The sequence below is a fragment of the Pinus tabuliformis genome, chromosome 3_1, assembly GCF_031772625.1.
Source record: "Pinus tabuliformis cultivar Carrire ecotype Pingquan chromosome 3_1, CPIR1, whole genome shotgun sequence".
NCBI lineage: Eukaryota > Viridiplantae > Streptophyta > Pinopsida > Pinales > Pinaceae > Pinus > Pinus tabuliformis.
In genome coordinates, this window is record NC_142301.1 from 753,023,569 (window position 1) to 753,042,386 (window position 18,818).

Sequence of the window (18,818 nt, forward strand, 5' to 3'; positions counted from 1 at the left end):
ATTGAGGAGGAGAATAATTTCTAATATTTTAAAGATAACAACAAAAATCTAAAAAACCAAATATGATTTATAAATTATAATATTGGACAAAGAAAGTTTAAAAAACTAAAATATGATGAGGATTATTTTTTTTTATCAAAGAGTATTGATTATACTAATTTCGTGTATGTGGCAGATACTCAGTAAATTTACAATTCCATTACATTGTTGGGCTTCATGAGCTACATATGCAGGCTATCAAACCAAACCTGTACTAGTTTTGACAAATATAAAAACATAAATACAAATATATCAAACACTTATTAATACTCACACAAATATAAATATAAATATAAATAATTAAAAAAACTCAAACATTAACAAAATAAATAATACAATTACACTTTCATCTACCTAATAGGTTGCTCTAGGCTCAGCATTAAACCTACATTTTGAATTTTTCCAAATTTTTAATCTTATTTACTTAAACTTTTGAGATTTGTTTTAAATTATTAAATTTAAAAATATCAATTATTAAAATTACAAAAGCTAAACACAAATTTTTAAACATTAAGCATGTTCATAAAATAAAAAATACACTTAAAAAAAATATTACAATTAACTCAAAAAATAAATAAGCTGCTCTCATCATTAAACCTACATTTTGATTTTTTCCAAATTTTTAATCATATTTACTCAAATATTTGAATTTTTTTTTAAATTATTAAATTTAAAAATATCAATTATTAAAATTAAAGAAATTAAACACAATTTTTTAAACATTAGATATATTCATAAATTATCCAAAACATATAACATAACCTTTAACCTTTTTCCTTCGCATTTAATACTTCGTTTTTACTCATATTATTCAAAAAAAATTAACGTTTCACTTTTTTTCCTTCGCATTTAATACTTCCAAAGTTTTTCATCATATTTATTTTCAAAACGGATTAAAGAAAAAAAAAACATAGACTTTATACTTAGCATCTAATATTCAATTTTTTTTGTTGTGTGTTTACAAAACGCATTAAAACATAGAACTCTGCGCTTTTTGAATATTCCTCGCCAAATATGTCGGATCACCTCTAAATACCTGTCGCAATAACCGCCATCTGACTTTCACTCTTCAATAATTAGCAGAAGCTGCTCCGGCTGGGTGCTCCTGTTTCTACGCGGACAAAATCCTGTTACATAACACGACTTCCTCGTCTCGCAGCGCTGAAATTTAGCAGAGGAAAAAGAGGAACTCAGACCGAGACATAATTCCGACAATGGAGCAGCAGCAGCCGCCTCAGAGCCCATGGCAGCCAAGCGTCCTCAGGAAGCACCGGCCGACTGGGCGGAGGGGCGATACACCACTCCACTCGGCCGCCAGGCCGGGCGATTTATCTCGTGTCCGACAAATTCTTTCGCCCGATTCCGACAACGACGATTCCGACTCCGAAAAACCCCTCGACAGACGAGCTCTAATCGCCCGGCAGAATGAAGCGGGGGAGACGACATTATACGCCGCCGCCGACAGCGGCCACGCGGAAATCTTGAAGGAGCTGCTCACATACGCCGATGTCGATCTTGCGGCCGTCAAAACCCACACCGGCAGCGACGCCCTGCACACCGCGGCAAAACACGGGCATATTGGTAAGCCGCAAACCAAGGGTTGCTTTTAATTAATCCCTTTACGAGAATTTGAATTCGAATTCGAGAAAATCGCTGCCGGAATTTATTTGAGGGTTCATTTTTGTGTTGAAGATTGTGTGAGAGAACTGGTGAATTTCTGCCCGGAGCTGGCGATGACGACGGATTCCTCGAACTGCACGCCCCTTTATTCGGCGGCGACACAGGGCCACGCGGAGGTGGTGGCAGTGCTTTTGGCGGCGAATGATGGGCTTCTGAGAATTGCAAAGAGTAACGGGAAAACGGCGCTGCATTCTGCGGTGAGAGGGGGTCATCTGGAGGCGGTGAGAGCTCTGCTGGCGAGGGGAGCGGATTTGTGTAGTAGGAAAGATTACAAAGGGCAGACGCCGCTGCATATGGCGGTGAAAGGGCCCAGCGCGGAAGTGGTTAAAGAGCTGCTGAGAGTCGATCCTTCGGTGATTAATATGGAGGACAAGAAGGGGAACATTGCCTTGCATGTGGCCACAAGAAAGGGGCGTGAACAGGTATGTTTTTGAGTTCCACAATAGTGTAAAACCAATAGGTCATTTTAACCCATATAAATATAAATATATATATAGGATCTTAGTATACCGGATTTGTAGGTTGTTGAATGTATCCCTGGTGTTATAGAGGCAGCTACAAGGATTGATCCTGGGTCTCTCATAGATTAAAACTACCAGTTACTGATTCGCAATGTATTCCTGGTGTTATAAAGGCAGCTACAAGGATTGATCCTGCGTCTCCCATAGATTAAAACTACCAGTTACTGATTCGCCATGTGGTTAAATATATATATATATATATATATAATGGTTGAATTTAGGTTGGGGTCCTGGGTATGTTAAGGTTAAACCTAAACTCTTGTGTATTTATATATTTAAATAGGTTGATTTTAGATGGTTTTTGAAATACTTTAGTTTATTAAAGTTCTAATTTTTTTTTGTGAAAAAAAAATTTCATTCAAATTTACTAATTTATACTTCATAAATAAATTTAAATTAAGTTGGTAAGAAAGTCATTTGTCTTTGCTTTTTCAGTACTTTGTGGCAGAGGTATTTATCATAATTTTTTTCAGTCTTGGTAGATTTGTCCTTTATTATTGTTGTAGTTTAAATATAATGTTTTTTTCTCTTGAAAATTATGAAAATTCAGTTAATATTTTGATAAATTTTGGCAAATTTTTTTGTAAATTTAGTTTACAGTGGTTAAACTTCAAGATTTTATGTGCCCAAATTTTTTTGATAACAGTGAATCTATTTCCACTTTCAAATACATGATTTAAGCACTGTTTTTGCTAAATTTATTGAATTTTTTTGGCCAACCATTCCTCTACTGAGGTAAACTTCATCCAAAGGTGGCAAAACCTATCAAACTCAGGTGTCAAACCAACAGTGAGGACAGCCATCTCTGGCTGCTATCCGCGAATGTCGGTTTAACTCATCACTGTTATCAAGGAAAACCACCCCACCTGTAATAACCCGCTGGTGGTCCGTAAGGGTGCAGGCTTTCACTCCTGCCAGATGCCTCTGGGTCTTGGGCCGTTAACCTGTTTCCTTACGTCCGAGGAAGACGAGCTCTTAGCCAAGCAGAAGCAGTTTTACGGCATACTCCAGGCCGTCTACTGAGGTAAACTTATTGGTAACTTTAATGCTAAATTTTAATATATATTTTAACTTTGATCGTAATCATATTATATATTTTTATTTGCATAAAATTAATCTAAATGATTTGAATTTAAAATTTATTAAACTTTTAGAATTATAAAAGGGTGCTCCCGGCAAACTTTATGGTTTCGAGGAGGTGGTACGGGGAAGTATTGACTCACGTGAAAGAAGTGTTTCTGTCAAAATTTAACATACGTCCAAAATGTCATCGTCTTGAAAGAAGTGTTCTCTCCTCTTCTCTTATATTATATATAAACATTTACCTTTGTTATTTCCTCCTCTTATATTATATATAAACATTTACTTTGTAAATGGTTAGCGTATTAGTATTAACGAATACTTGTAATTTGATAATAACAATGTATAATTTTTTTAATCTCATTAACTAAATAACACAAGAAATGATAAAAAGCTCTTTTTTAAAGTATAAAGTTCTTCAGAGAAACCAAACTTTTCTAATGTGTTCAAATAACACAAGCAATAATAAACTCAGTCCTCCATAGAGCATAGAGTTTTTAATACAAATTCCCCTGACATGGAGAATTCAAAATGGAGAGTTGCTAATTTCATGAAAAAATTCTCCATGATATATTTGAAGATGCATATCGACTATTTTGTAGCCATTGTATTCCAAATTTCACTTTGGAAATCAAAAAAATGAAATAACATGACTTTTTCTCTTTTCCAATGTTTATAGTACTTGTACATTTGTTAGCATATTACATATTAGATAGTTGAATTGAGGCTTCTGTGATCTATATCAAGTTTATGAGAAATTTTTCGGCGTAAATCACATAATATTTCATTTATCTACCCGTTTCGAATCAACTAGTGTGGTTCATCGTCATCGTCAAGACAAGTTGAAGAAACAGATCTAGCTTAACATATTAAATAGTTAGAGCAGAGCTTCAAACAACTATATTTCTTGACCGGCTATATTATCTAAACTGCCCTAAAAATCATAAAGTCAAAAGTCATACAAAAATAGTAAAATATAATATTAACTTTCTAACAATAAAAATATATATATATATTTTTTTATTGTTTAACCAAATATTAAATAGTAAAATATAATATTAACTTTCTAAAAATAAAAATATTTATTTTTTTAATATTTTTATTTTATGTTTTCATTTTAGGTGGCCTCTTATTGGGCAATGATGCTTATGTACTATGGAAATCATAAGAAAATGACGTCTTCAATTTAATAAAATAAACTGCCAGTATTTTTGTGGCCCTACGGTCGCACCGACGATCTCATTAAGTGACTTGAACAGATTTGGAGTCCTCGACAGGGGACACGTGTCCAGAACTTCCCTGCGGTCGCCACTACTTACAACTTTGGCTATCTGACGAGACCGCAATGTGAAATTAGATTGAATTAACTAGAAGCATTTATACTCACACATCATGGCTTATATTTAAAACATATGCACTATACGTTTATTATGACTCGATAAGTATCTATACTCAAATGTGTTAGTTATTTTATACTTTTCAAATCTGTTAGTTATTTTATATTTTTCAAAGTTTAATAACTAAACTAAATTATACCACAGAATATTTTATATTTTTCAAAGTTCAATAACTAAATTAAATCACAGAATACGTAAACCATAGAATATGTATTTGCTATTAGAAAACCCAAAAAGTAAAATTGACAACTATATTTCTAAAAAATAAAAAAATTGAAATGAGTATAAAAAGAAATAAATAATATTACCGCTATAAAAGAAGTGACCATCCACTCTGCACCGAGCCTATTTTTGAACCATAGAAGTGGCAAGTACGACGGATATTCCGAATACCTGGGCAGAGAAATTCTCTGGAGTTGATCCATCCTAGCTAAAGGCGAACCTTTGGTTCGTTCTCTTTCTTCACCTAAGATCATCACATGGTTTTTGAGACCCAAGATTTTCATATTGGGACAAACACTCTTCCTTGCCTCTAGTTCCGTTCTGGTAACATATCACAAAAATGCAGGCTCGACTGTTAAGGAGAGGACCTTTAGGTACTCGACTGTTAAGGACCCTTTAGGGTGCTCGACCATAAGGGAGAGGAGAGGGAGAGGAGAGGATGCGTAAGCAGGCTCGACCATAGGGAGAGGACCCTCACCATATGAATAGTGAGTGACTCCGTCCCTCACCCATATGATGAGTGAGCGTTAAAACCCTCACCATATGAATAGTGAGTGACTCCGTCCCTTTAGGGTGCTCGACCATAAGGACCTTTAGGTACTCGACTGTTAAGGCCGCCATCGAGAGGAGAGGGAGAGGAGAGGACCCTCACCATATGAATAGTGAGTGACTCCGTCCCTTTAGGGGGCTCGACCATAGGACCTTTAGGTACTCGACCATAAGGACCTTTAGGTGCTCGACTGTTAAGGAGAGGGAGAGGGAGAGGAGAGGACCGGTAGGGGCTCACCATTCCGATGGTGAGGAATTTCTTACTTGTCCCGCACCGGGCAAGGACCGGTAGGGGCTTGCTTGACGTTAGGAGAGCAAGGATCGATGAAGAAGGATCTTGCCTGCCTTTGTCACAATAAAAGGAAAGTAGGTGGCTCATCTCATCTCGTTCCTTGAGTCAATGGCATGCATGACTAAAACAAGTGAAACCCTGTCCCTTTCCCTTGTAGAAGAAGAAGGTCTTTGGTTCGCCTCATTCCAGGCCAGGGAGATTGAAAGTTCTTGTCCCTAAGTGAGTGAAGTGTGTGTAAAGTGCGGTTCAGTGTGTGTATAAATTAAATCACAGAATACGTAAACCATAGAATATGTATTTGCTATTAGAAAACCCAAAAAGTAAAATTGACAACTATATTTCTAAAAAATAAAAAAATTGAAATGAGTATAAAAAGAAATAAATAATATTTAATATTATTATAAATTGATTTTAACGATACTTCTTAAAACTTAAGAAAAATGTAGTAGTAAAAAGAGAATGGATAATACTTAATATTATTATAATCTAATCGTTAAATTTGAACAAAACAATGGCAATGACGTTTGTGGTCCTCAACTAGTATTTTCAGGGAGATTCTCCAAATCGTACGATTTGAGAACAGGTATTTATTTTATCATTGATGTGGATGTCAATATATGTTAAAAATACACTATAATAAATGTCAACCAGTGAAGTTGAGTGACGCGTTTTTGAAGGGATGTAGCGTGGAGGAAAAGCTGTGATAGGGAGATCATTCAAATAACATTACATCAAATATCAAAATATATAAAATCACAAATCATTATATAAATTTCAATATTGACCATTTCAATTATGATCGTGTAGTTCTTGAATAAAATTCGTGTTTACTTTGTGCAATTTCATAAGATTATCTACCTTTGATCCGTCATTATATTGCGAGGTAAGTTTTGTTTAAGTATTTTTTTGGAGTATTTTTGTATGTGGCTCGGTCCACGATTCTACATAATGCTTCATTTGCAATGTGTAATTTTCTTTTATGAATATATCATGCTTTTTCTTCCTGAAAAAGTTTTGTTTAGCTATAGTGATATTCTCTACTTTATTGTAATGACCTCTGTCTCTTTTTATTTTTAAATAAATAAAAAAATCTTCTCAATATGAGTAAAGTTAATGAGAGATGAAATACTATTATTACCAATCCAATCTTAATAATTAAGAGATTTGTGACACTTCAAAAGTAGAGATGATTTAGCATTAAGATGTTTTTTGTATATTATTTATATAGGTTATATTTTTTGTAAGATGATTGAATGGTTGGTATAAGGAGTTAATATGTATGATGGGATGTTGACTCTTTCATATTGTTTCAAATTTTATAGAGAATATTTTTGGTTTATTATGATAATATTAAAAAAATAAGTTTTTTCCTCTTCATTGTGATAAGGTTAAAAAAATAAGCTCCCTGCTATGGTGGATGGATATACTTTTGGTGTTATAGTGGTCCTTGGATATATTCTTGGTTTTATAGTGATAGGATCACCCACTTTGGAATGCTTATCACCAAAATGGTTTGAACTTGTGACCTAACAGGGAATAAACTCCACTATGAACAATCTAGTCTACACCTCATAGGTTATATTGATAGTGTTTTAGTTAATATTAAAGTATTTGGTTTATTTGTTTGATTGATTTTTTAATTTGTATAAAAAAAAATTGTGATATTTTTACATATTGTTTTATTAATATTCACATGTTTAAATTATTTTCTTATAACAAAATCATTTGTTTTTTAAACAAATCAACTAGTCTCCATCTTATAGGTTATATTGATAGTGTTTTAGTTAATATTAAAGTATTTGGTTTATTTGTTTAATTTTTTATTTAGTATAAAACAAATTTGTGATATTTTTAAATATTCTTTTATTAATATTTACATGTTTAAATTATTTTCTTATAATAAAATCATTTTTTTAAATTAATATTTTGTATATATAATTAATATTAATTATTTTATTGAATATATATATATATGAAAAAAATCCAATTTATAATAATCACATCTTTATATCACAAATTTGGAAAATACATAATTATAACATAAGTTTGAATGAGACCAGTGAAGGTGAAGTAGAATTGATGAGTAGGTAAAGACTAAATTTTAGCATGTATAAACAAATATAATTAAAATATTAACCATTCAATTTTTTTTCCAGCGAAAACATCGTAATGGATCACTTGCTTTTGTTGATAGTAATGTTGACGCAAACATATTCCAAATCTGATTTTAGTGATTACTTGCTTTTGTTGATACTAGTACAAACACAAACATATTCCAAATGTATTTTTAAGCATATTCTAAATGCATACATAAAAAATATACTTATTCCAATTACTTTTCGTAACGCTCGTATGTTTAAACCCAAACAAATTTTAATAACTTTTGCTAAAACTAAATATAACATAAACACGAAAAAAACAAACCTATTTTTTTTCACCTAGGTGGAAAAACCTATCAACTCAGGTGTCAAAACCAACAGTGAGGACAGCCATCTCTGGCTGCTATCCGCGAATGTCGATTTGACTCATCATAGTTAGATAGGAAAACCACGCCACCTGAAATAACTCGCTGGTGGTCCGTAAGGGAGCAGGCTCATCACTCCTGCCAGATGCCTCTGGGTCTTGGGCCGTTAACCTGTTTCCTTACGTCCGAGGAAGACGAGCTCTTAGCCAAGCAGAAGCAGTAAAAAAAAAAAAAAAAAACAAAAAACAAAAAACCTATTACTATCATATTCACTGACATTAATATAAACAACAAATATAAATATATTTTAAGTACTTTTGATAACATTAATATAAATGTCACGCACATTTATCATTAATTGCCCTTAGTAACATTAATCTCGAAAGATTTATAAAATTTTTTCCCGAATTGCGCTTGCCAACACTAAAACACAAAAACAAAATTTTCTTAATTGCCTTTACTAATACTGACAAAAACGCGTTTACTGACACACAAAAAAAACGTGTTCAAACCATTAGGAAAAAACAACACTTTTACTGACACAAATGAAAATATATATTAAAAAAATGCTTCGATCAATAAAAGAACACGGCTACAGTTTCACATTTTTGTGCGTTGAACTTTTTAACATTTAATAATATAAAAATTATGTGCGTTGAATTTTTTAACATTTAAGAATATAATAATTTTTATAATATTTATGGAGTTGTTTTTAGTGTGAGTTTTTGAAAGGTTTTTTTGGTAGATTTTTCTCTTTTAATTTCTCTAAAATTTGACAAGAATTTATTGAATTCACAAGTTTGGTGGGTAATTCTCACAATTAAAATATCCTAGAGAGCACGTGAGTGCATGATGTAATGGTCGGGGCGGTCCGTTTACACGCCCCGGCCAGAGTCCTGCACTGCTGCGCTGCAGCGTATTTGGGCCATGGCCAGTGATGTATGTAACTATGTACAGAATGTATTTGACAATATGGGGCCCCGCCCCTGAAAAAAAATTGAAATACCGTAGAGATTTTTCATAGCGCTGAATCTATATATACATTCAAAAAACTAATTTAAATAACACAAATCAAAATTTCACCACAAATTTAAATACTAAATTCAAACACCAAAAACTCCAAAAAAATCACACTAAATATTTATTATAGATAAACAATTAAGAAATACTAATTAAAAACACGTGAACGTTTAGTTTCACATTTTTGTGTGTTGAACTTTTCAACATTTAATAATACAATAGTTTTTATGATATTTATGTAGAGGCACAATTAAAAAATAATAATTAAAAACACGTGGACGTTTAGCGCTCTTGAAGATTCTTGCCGAATTTAGCGGATCGGCCCTAAATACTTGTCGCAACAGCCGGCATCTCACACTCAACCCTCTTCAATTATTAGCAGAGGCTGCTCCGGCTGCTGCTCCTGTTTCTACGCGTCCGAAATTCTGTTAAATTACACCCCTCCCTAGTCTCTTAGAGCTGAGTTTTGAGCTGAGTTTTAACGGACAAAGGTCGGAGTTCAGACAAACCCATGATTTCGACAATGGAGGAGCAGAAGCCGCGGAGGCAGCCGAGCGTCCGCAGGAAGCACAGGTCGACGGGCCGGCGGGGCGACACGCTGCTCCACTCGGCCGCCAGGGCGGGCGATTTATCTAAACTCCGGCAAATTCTTGCGCCCGATTCCGACAATGAGGAGTCCGACGTCGAGAGACCCATCGACTGGCGAGATTTAATTGCCCGACAGAACGAAGCGGGGGAGACGACATTATACGCCGCCGCGGACAGTGGCCAGGCGGAAATCTTGAAGGAGTTGCTCAATTACACCGATGTCGATCTTGCGTCCGTCAAAACCAACGCCGGCAGCGACGCCCTGCACACCGCGGCAAAGCACGGCCATGTAGGTAAGCCGCAAACCCAGGCTTTAATTATTCCCTTTACGAGAATTTGAATTTGAATTCGAGCACATTGTTGCCAGAATTTATTTGAGGGTTCGTTTTTTGTGTTGAAGATTGTGTGAAAGAACTGGTGAACTTCTGCCCGGAGCTGGCGATGACGACGGATTCCTCGAACTGCACGCCCCTTTATTCGGCGGCGACACAGGGCCACGCGGAGGTGGTGGCGGAGCTTTTGATGGCGAACGATGGGCTTCTGAGAATTGCAAAGAGTAACGGGAAAACGGCGCTGCATTCTGCCGTGAGAGGGGGTCATCTGGAGGTTGTGAGAGCTCTGCTGGTGAAGGGTGCGGATTTGTGTGGTAGGAAAGACAACAAAGGGCAGACGCCGCTGCATATGGCGGTGAAAGGGCCCAGTGCGGAAGTGGTAAAAGAGCTGCTGAGAGTTGATCTTTCGGTGATTAATGTGGAGGACAAGAAGGGGAACACTGCTCTGCATGTGGCCACAAGGAAGGGGCGTGAACAAGTATGTTTTTGGCGTTTGCTTCTGCATTTACCATTTATTCCAATCCTTTTATCTTTTCTGAATTCTACTGAATTCTAGAACAGTAAAGCATCAATAGTGCATTTAAGCTCAGCTCAAGGTTTAAACCCTTGCGCACTTGCTTGTAAGTCCCGGTTCAATGTAGCAGTGGCAATTATTGAAACCCTTTCACATTTGTGAGGTAGTCCCGACGCTCGGATCAATATAGCGCTGAGAGGTATATAAATAAGTTCTTATACAACATGTCTATGTAGCATCCTTTCGGCCTTATTCTCACTGAGATCTATGACCAGCATAGATCCATCTTAAATACTGATCTAACTGATCTAACATGAGCCAAGAGGGATCCAATTTCTTAAATACTGATCTAACATGACCCAAGAGGGATCCAATTTCTTCATGTGCAATTTTTTTTAATTTTTATTTTGGTTGACATGAGCAAAATTTTAACTTGGTGCCCAACAGACATCTTTACACATCCTACTCGGCCTAGAATAAGCCTCTAGGCTCAATAAGTTTAATGCTAATTAGAGTATTTTATTGTTTTATTCATATATAATTAGCATAGTTTCATGACTTATTAAGTTTTTATAGCGATAAAAAAACAAGCAATGCACAAACCTCCTAGTTGCACCGAGATAAGTGAGGTAAAGGGAGCATTGGCTTGCGTCGAAAAAGTGTTATAGTAAAAGCATTGACATCTCATATACCCAAAGTACTCTACATCTACCCTACATCTTATAATTAAAATGTGTTATTGTTGTTGTATTTAATTTCAAAGATATATAGTCCCTCACTTCCCCACATATTTTAGAGGAAAATAGTTGGGTAGAAAGAAGTACTATGTTGAGAAATTCAACCCCACTTGTGATCTTGAACAAAAAGTGTATATTAGAGCTAGTATTCCATGGAGAGCAAAGATTCTTATTACTCAGTTAAGAACTAACTCGCATCAACTTCGGTGTGAAACGAGTTTGTACTTTGTGCAATTCTGGGACAGTGGAATCAGAAAAACATTTCATTTTGGAATGTTATGCTTTTAGAGACATAAGGGACAATTGTGGCAATATATTAGCATTGGTCCCTTCGCATCGTCTGTTCAACGAAGGGACTATTAAAAGGTTGGGCCAGCTCATCATCAATTTGAATAAGGAAATGAATGAATTACAAGCGGTGAAAAAGAGGGAGATTGGTAGTCCCATAGACTGTTTTTAGTCTCGTGGATGCTAAAATATCATTCATTCGGTCATTCTAAGTGAGGATGCTTGTACCTTGCTATTGCATTGTGGGTTGCTCCCTTTCTTCCTCGGCTTTCTATTTGATGGATGGTAGTAATGTAGATTCCCCCTCTCCCCTCACTTGGTTTTCTAGTTTCCGTGACTGCTTTAGGCTCAAATATGATTTTTCCTTCTTTGTCAAGTTCTGGCAACACTGTTTGAACTTGTAGCTTGTCACTGATAACCTTCTTTAAGCATGAAACCTGAAAAACTGGGTGTACTCGAGAAGATGTAGGTAGCTCCAATTTGTACGCCATAGTATCAATCTTTTGCAACACTTTGTAAGGACTGTAGCACTTGGGTGATAATTTATTATCCTTCTTAGCTTGCTTGAGGGACATTTGTTTGTATGGTTGTAGCCGTAAAAATACCCAGTCACCCACATCAAAACTTCTTTCACTGCGATGCTGATCTTCCTGTTGTTTCATTCGATTCTGCGTCAGAATGAGGTTATCGTTTAAGAGTTGGAGAACTTGTTGTTGATGCTCAATGTGATATTCTGCTACTTGAACCTTAGAATTTTCTTTTAAAGATAATGTGATGGATGGTGGATGATATCCATAAAGTGCCATAAATGGGGTCATTTTTGCTGCAGTATGGAAGGAAGTGTTATACCCCAATTCAGCTAGAAGTAAACACTTGACCCATTGTGTTTGTTTATTAGATACAAAACAACGAAGATATCCTTCCAAATATTTGTTCATTATCTCAGTTTTCCCATCAAATTGAGGATGATAAGATGAGCTATAAGCTAATTGAGTACTAATACAAGAAAATAATTCTGTCCAAAAATTTCCAGTGAAAATGGGATCTCTGTCACTTACTATAATCTTTGGATTTCCATGAAGCTTTTGAATTGTTTTCATAAATGTAGTAGCAACTGTACTGGCTTTAAAATGATGAGATAATGCACAAAACTGTACATACTTGGTAAGTCTATCATCTACCACCATGACGACACTCTTTCCTTCAGACTTGGGTAAACCTGTGATAAAATCCATTGAGACCTCCTCCTAACACTGACTTGGAATGGATAAAGGTTGTAATAGACCTGCGGTCTTAATTCTCTCAACTTTATTTTGTTGGAAAATAAAAAATTCTGCGACACTTATGAATATCAGAGTTAAGGCCATCCCAAAAAAATTCCTTCTTGAACCTATGGTAAGTTTTTAAAAATCCCGAGTGCCCTCCTAAGGTATAGGTGTGCAATTTTAAAAGAAACTTTTGTTTGAGTTGGGAATTCTTACAAAGATATAAGTGATCTTTGTACGATAATGAATCATTTTTCTAGCTAAATGTATTAAATGTACTGGGATCTTTCTGCAACTTTTGAATGAGCGACCACACCTCTTCATCATTCTTCCATTCATCCCTTGCTTCGGTTATCCACTCAGGTTGGATAATAGAAATGACACAAATCAATGCTTCCACATCCTCATCCTTTTTTGAGAGTGCATCTGCAACAACATTTTGCTTCCCTTTTTTGTAGATGATTTCAAAGTCATAACCTAACATCTTTATCACCCATTTTTGTTGCTTTTCTGAAGATACTCTTTGTTCCAAAAAGTATTTAAGACTATCATGATTTGTTTTTACCTTGAAGTGTCTTCCCATTAGGTAAGGTTGCCATTGCTTTAGTGCATGTAGTATTGCTAACATTTCCTTCTCATAAATAGGCTTGTGTAAATACTTTCCTTTGATTGGATGAATTTCAAAAGCAATGGGTCTTATTTCTTGCGTTAAAACCACACCAATTCCATTTCCTGAAGCATCACATTCCACCATGAAAGTTTTTGTGAAGTTTGGCGTAGCTAAGACCGGTGCTTAGCACATTGCCTCTTTAAGATGTTCAAAGGCCTTCGTTGCTTTTGGAGTCCAAGAAAATGCATCTTTCTTCAGTAATGATGTTAGAGGTGTCGCTATTCTCCCATAATTCTTAACAAACTTGTGATAATACCTTGTCAATGCGAAAAATCCTCGAAGATGCTTTATGGTTGTGGGGATTTTCCATGCATTAATGACTTTAATTTTGTTAGGGTCTACCTTAACACCCTCATGAGATACAATATGACCCAAATATTCCACCTCTTGTACTCCAAAAAAAAAATTGGAGGTTTTTGCATATAATTGTTTCTCCTTCAATAGTTTGAAGACCCTGTCAACATGTTGAACATGATTGTTTCAAGACATTCTGTAGATTAGTATATCATCAAAAAATACTAACACAAATTTTCTAAGGAAGGTTTTGAAAATGGAATTCATCAAACCTTGAAATGTGGAAGGTGCATTAGTAAGGCCAAAAGGCATGACCAAAAATTAATAATGACCCTCATGAGTTATGAATGTTGTTTTCCGAATGTCTTCAGTATTCATTCTAATTTGATGATATCCTGAATGAAGATCCAACTGGATGAAGTAAATTGCTCCATTTAATTCATCCAACAATTCATCTATGACAGGAATGAGAAATTTCTCTTTAATAGTGAGCTTGTTGAGCTCCCTGTAATTTGGACACATACGCCATGATCCATCCTTGTACACCAATACTACTGGGGTAGAGAAAGAACTTTGACTAGGTTGAATTATACCAGCCTCTAGCATTTCTGCAACCATACGTTCAATTTCACTCTTTTGGGCATAAGGATATCTGTAAGCCCTGCTGTTTGAAGGAACACCTCCTGGGATCAAGTGAATCACATGATCATGATCACGAATAGGTGGGAGGCCTTTGGGAGTCTCAAACACCTTGAAATGATTGCTCAAGACTTTTTAGATATCTGGAGAAATAGATGATTTCAATGTTTGAACCCCTAGTGAGCATAATTGTGCAATTACACACTGTTGTTCTTTCTTCAGAATATTTGTCATGCCATTAGAGCTGATTATCTTTCTTGGTTTCCCTACAATACCCCTTAATTCAACTTCATTTCTTTCCTAAAAAAATTTCAAGAAAAGTTCTTGAAAATTGAAAGCTATCATGTCCAAATATTGTAACCATTGGACTCCTAGTACAATATCAGCACCACTCATTGCAATGGGAAAGCATTTGACTATTCAATACATATTCCCCCATGGTTAGCTTGATATTATGGCACTTTCTAGAACAATTTATAGTTCCTCCATTTGCAACCATCACTTGACACTCTGGTGTTGGATATAGGAAGCAATTCAATTCCTTGACTATCTTACAATGAATAAAATTATGGGTACTACCCAAATCAATCAACACTATTACCTTTTTCTTCTTGATATATCCTTCTATCTTGAGAGTTTGAGGAGTGGTAATTCCTACCAATGCATTACAAGATATAGTCAGATTCATTTCTTCTTTCTTTGGGGTTGGTTCCTAGTGTATATCCTCCTCTTTGGATGTTTCTTGTTCTATTTCTTCCTCCTCTTCACAGTCTATGTAGAATAATTTATTCTCAACGCACTTATAACCTTTAGTGTATTTTCTATCACAACTATAACAAAGCCCTTTTGCTCTTTTTTCCTCCAATTGTTGTGGTGTCAACCTTGTAGGTTATGGAAGACTAGGAGCAACAACAATTCCATCTTTATAGTTGTGAGTGGTAGACTTCCTTGTTGCCATAATTTTGCTTTCAACTTTTCTTACCACAATGAATGGCTTCTCCAATGAATCAGGTTCCCAAAGGCGAACCACATGTTGGATGTTATCTTTTAAAGTCCTTATGAAAATATCAATCCTATACTCCTCTGGAATATCGGTTACCTTAATATTCATTTTTGGAAGTCTTCAATGTGCGTCGCCATTGAACCCTTTTATTTGAGATTTATCAATTGGCTAAATAAGGTGTTGCTCTTTGTATCTTCATAATGTGTTATCATTTTATTCGTAAAAATTGACCAGGTGACAAGTGGTTTATGAGAAAAAAGCCATCTATACCATACAAACTGTGATTGCGTTTTAAAAGTAAAGATGCAATATGTACCTTATGTGAAGGTTGCACATCCATGTTACTGGATCATTGCTATCAAACCTCCTCATATCTATCTTTGGAATGTGGTGGTTCTTAAACCCTACATTGGAGTCTCTAAAATCGTAATTCATACTCCTTTTATCCTCATCATGATTTTCATGGATTACCTTGTCACCACCGGGAAACCTTTCTTGCAACAATTTTGTCAAACCTTCCTTCAAACCTTCCATGTTTGCTTTCAAACCATCCATCTTAGCTTCCATGCCATCCTTCAAACCATCCATGTCACCTTTCAGTTCATCTTTGGTTGCCCTTGGTGAGAGCAAAATTTGTTGCACTTGGTCCCGTAATTTTGATATATCATGTTGCAATTCTTCCTCTTCATGCGTCATCGTAGAGCTTTCTGAGGGCTTAATGGGCGTAGAATTCTTTTTCTTAGGAGGTAGTTTAGAACCCAATATTGATATTGATGCTTCAATATGCCCTTAGAATCGCTTCAAATTGATTTTTCAAACAAAAGTTATGCAATTTAAAAAAAAATACGCACCTTTTTCTTGCTTTTAGGAGCTCGATCTTGAAATGGTTGTAACTATGTAATGTCGGATCTCCAAGTTCTGAAATTGCTTCTTGTCGTAGCTCTCTGGGTCTTCTTTCCAGCCCCACAAGTCTGATTGAGATTGGATTCTTCAAGAATGAGATATGCCAAATCTCCCACGATGACCCAATTATGGATTGGTTCTGTAGATCAAAGTTGTACGGGATGCCACGTGTCACTGTTTCAACCTTTGGCTCTAAAATTGATACACGAAACACTACATTTCGTGCACTTTCAGCCACTTTTTACCAAATTCAAATCTGATGCATGAAGCGAAATTTATGATGATTTTCCCTAGGTCACCTGTTTGAGATTGAATTCTGGAGCTTGCAAAAACCCTAACTTCTTTAGATCATATCTCCAAAAATATAGCGAGCCAAGGTCTGAAATTTTTACACAAAGTTCACCAAGATTTCGGCTCCACATGGTAAAAAATTAAATTTTCAGCTTCTGAAGCCTCGTAGAAAAAAAAGTAATAGCGAAAATTCCAAGATGGTTTGTTTGAATAATCGAAACCGTAGAATCCAAAGCTTTGATACCAAATGTTATGCAACCAACTCACAGAAAAGATAGATCAACGACTTAAAAATTATCATAAATGAAAAATTTGTGGATGATACTAACAACAAGGCCTCCTTTGTATATATAGGTGTCTAAGGGGTTACAATATGATCAGAGCCTACACAACAATAATAATGTAAGAGCACAACATAACAATAGTGGGCTTCTATCGGACACAACAATAACAATATGGGAGCTACATTGGCACAATAATAACAATAAGGGGTATACACTAGTATTTTAGGGACCTAACAACTCTCCTCTTAGGTCCTTAGCTTCTCTTGAAGCATTGAGCCCTAATTGAGCCTCTCCTTGAATCGGACTTGGAAATCAATTCATATCTTGTCATTTATCTTATCATTTCAGGTGATTTCATTCATACCGGGACTCCTACCATCGGTGAAAGTCCGTTAAGAGCAGGGGACACTGATTGAGGTGACAGTGGGTCTTTGTCCCATTGTTGTCATCTAGTCTAGTAGTTTCTCCTTATGTACCCCTCCTAGGACCCTTGCTAGATTGTGTGGCAACAAGGTCCATGATAACTCAAAAACCTTTTATCACCATTGGGTATGATTGAGGTCTGTTACCACAAAATCTAGCATGGCCTTAAGGAGGGGAAAACCTATGGGACAACTATTAGACTAAGTGACAACCATGGGACAGTGACCCACTGTCACCTTAGTCAAAGTCCAATGCTCTTTACAGACTTTCACTAATGGGAGGAGTCCTAGTGGATAGATAATCACCCTTTGGTTGATGTTATAGGTTTTGAGGTAGGACTTCTTAGAGGAGGTTCTATATGGTATCTTGACACTTCTAGAGGTCTTTTGCTCCCTCCAAGAGACCTAGCGATATCTTGTATAGGACCTAGGGTTTTGTGAAATTTTGTGGTCAAACGTATTGCCTAGATCAAAACAAGAGAAAGGGCTTCTTATGATTTATTCCAATGAATATTATGCTAATACAACCCTCAAAGAAGTCCCCACACCAAAGAAATACGAGCTAGTTTTTTCCCTTCTAGGGCACACCTAGGGCATAGGAATTTATGGATGGAGAACCATGAGAAACCTACCAAACTTGGAGATCCTCTAGACAAGACCTTAAGGAAGAGTGTTGCGCTCACAAAATCCAACAATTCACTCTGTAGAGAATTTCGCTTGATGCCCTAGCCTAGCCATCCAAGAAGAAGGGACTAAAATTTTAGGAGGAGAAATTATGGAGAAAAGAGAGTGTGATCACCAAATGGCTTGATTTAGTGTCTTTTCCCTTGGGCTAATAGAGTCTTAGATGCTTTAGATTGGCCAAATTTGACTTCAAGGAGGTTAAAAGTTGATGCACTAGCTACCAACCTTCAACAATTACCTACTATTAGAATATGGAGGTTTATGAATAAATATAACATTTCATCACTAGGAACAATCATTGCATGTTATACCATAAGTAACATATGCAAGAGGCAACCAAATAGCTTTCAAAAATTTCTTCAACAAAATTAGGGCACATGAGCATTTACTTGAGTTGCAACAATTACATACATCAAACAATTTTAAATAAAGATTTCATTAACAAGCGAACTTACAAGAAAATCATGGAATATGTCAATCCATATTCAAGAATTAGCTTAAAGACAAGATAAAATATCAGCTCCAAACATCAAAGTGCATCCAAGATACTCCAATAGTTCACCAAAGAAAAGTGTGAATTAGCCAAGAAGGTCGAAAATCTCAATTGTGATGATCTCTCACAAATGAACATGTGTTCTAT

At 35.7% G+C, this 18,818-nt stretch overlaps 1 protein-coding gene across 1 annotated transcript in view; it reads left to right on the forward strand.

The window, feature by feature from the left end:
- Positions 1-1,107: 1,107 nt before the first annotated feature.
- The window catches only part of LOC149189563 (uncharacterized), a 40,374-nt gene continuing 22,663 nt past the window's right edge, over positions 1,108-18,818 (forward strand). Inside the window, exons 1-5 of the mRNA XM_089410276.1 lie at positions 1,108-1,620; positions 1,732-2,141; positions 9,579-9,669; positions 9,756-10,145; positions 10,253-10,662. Of these exons, the coding sequence (XP_089266402.1) occupies positions 1,254-1,620; positions 1,732-2,141; positions 9,579-9,669; positions 9,756-10,145; positions 10,253-10,662 (1,668 nt within the window). The 5' untranslated portion in view covers positions 1,108-1,253. The remainder of the gene's footprint in view (positions 1,621-1,731; positions 2,142-9,578; positions 9,670-9,755; positions 10,146-10,252; positions 10,663-18,818) is intronic.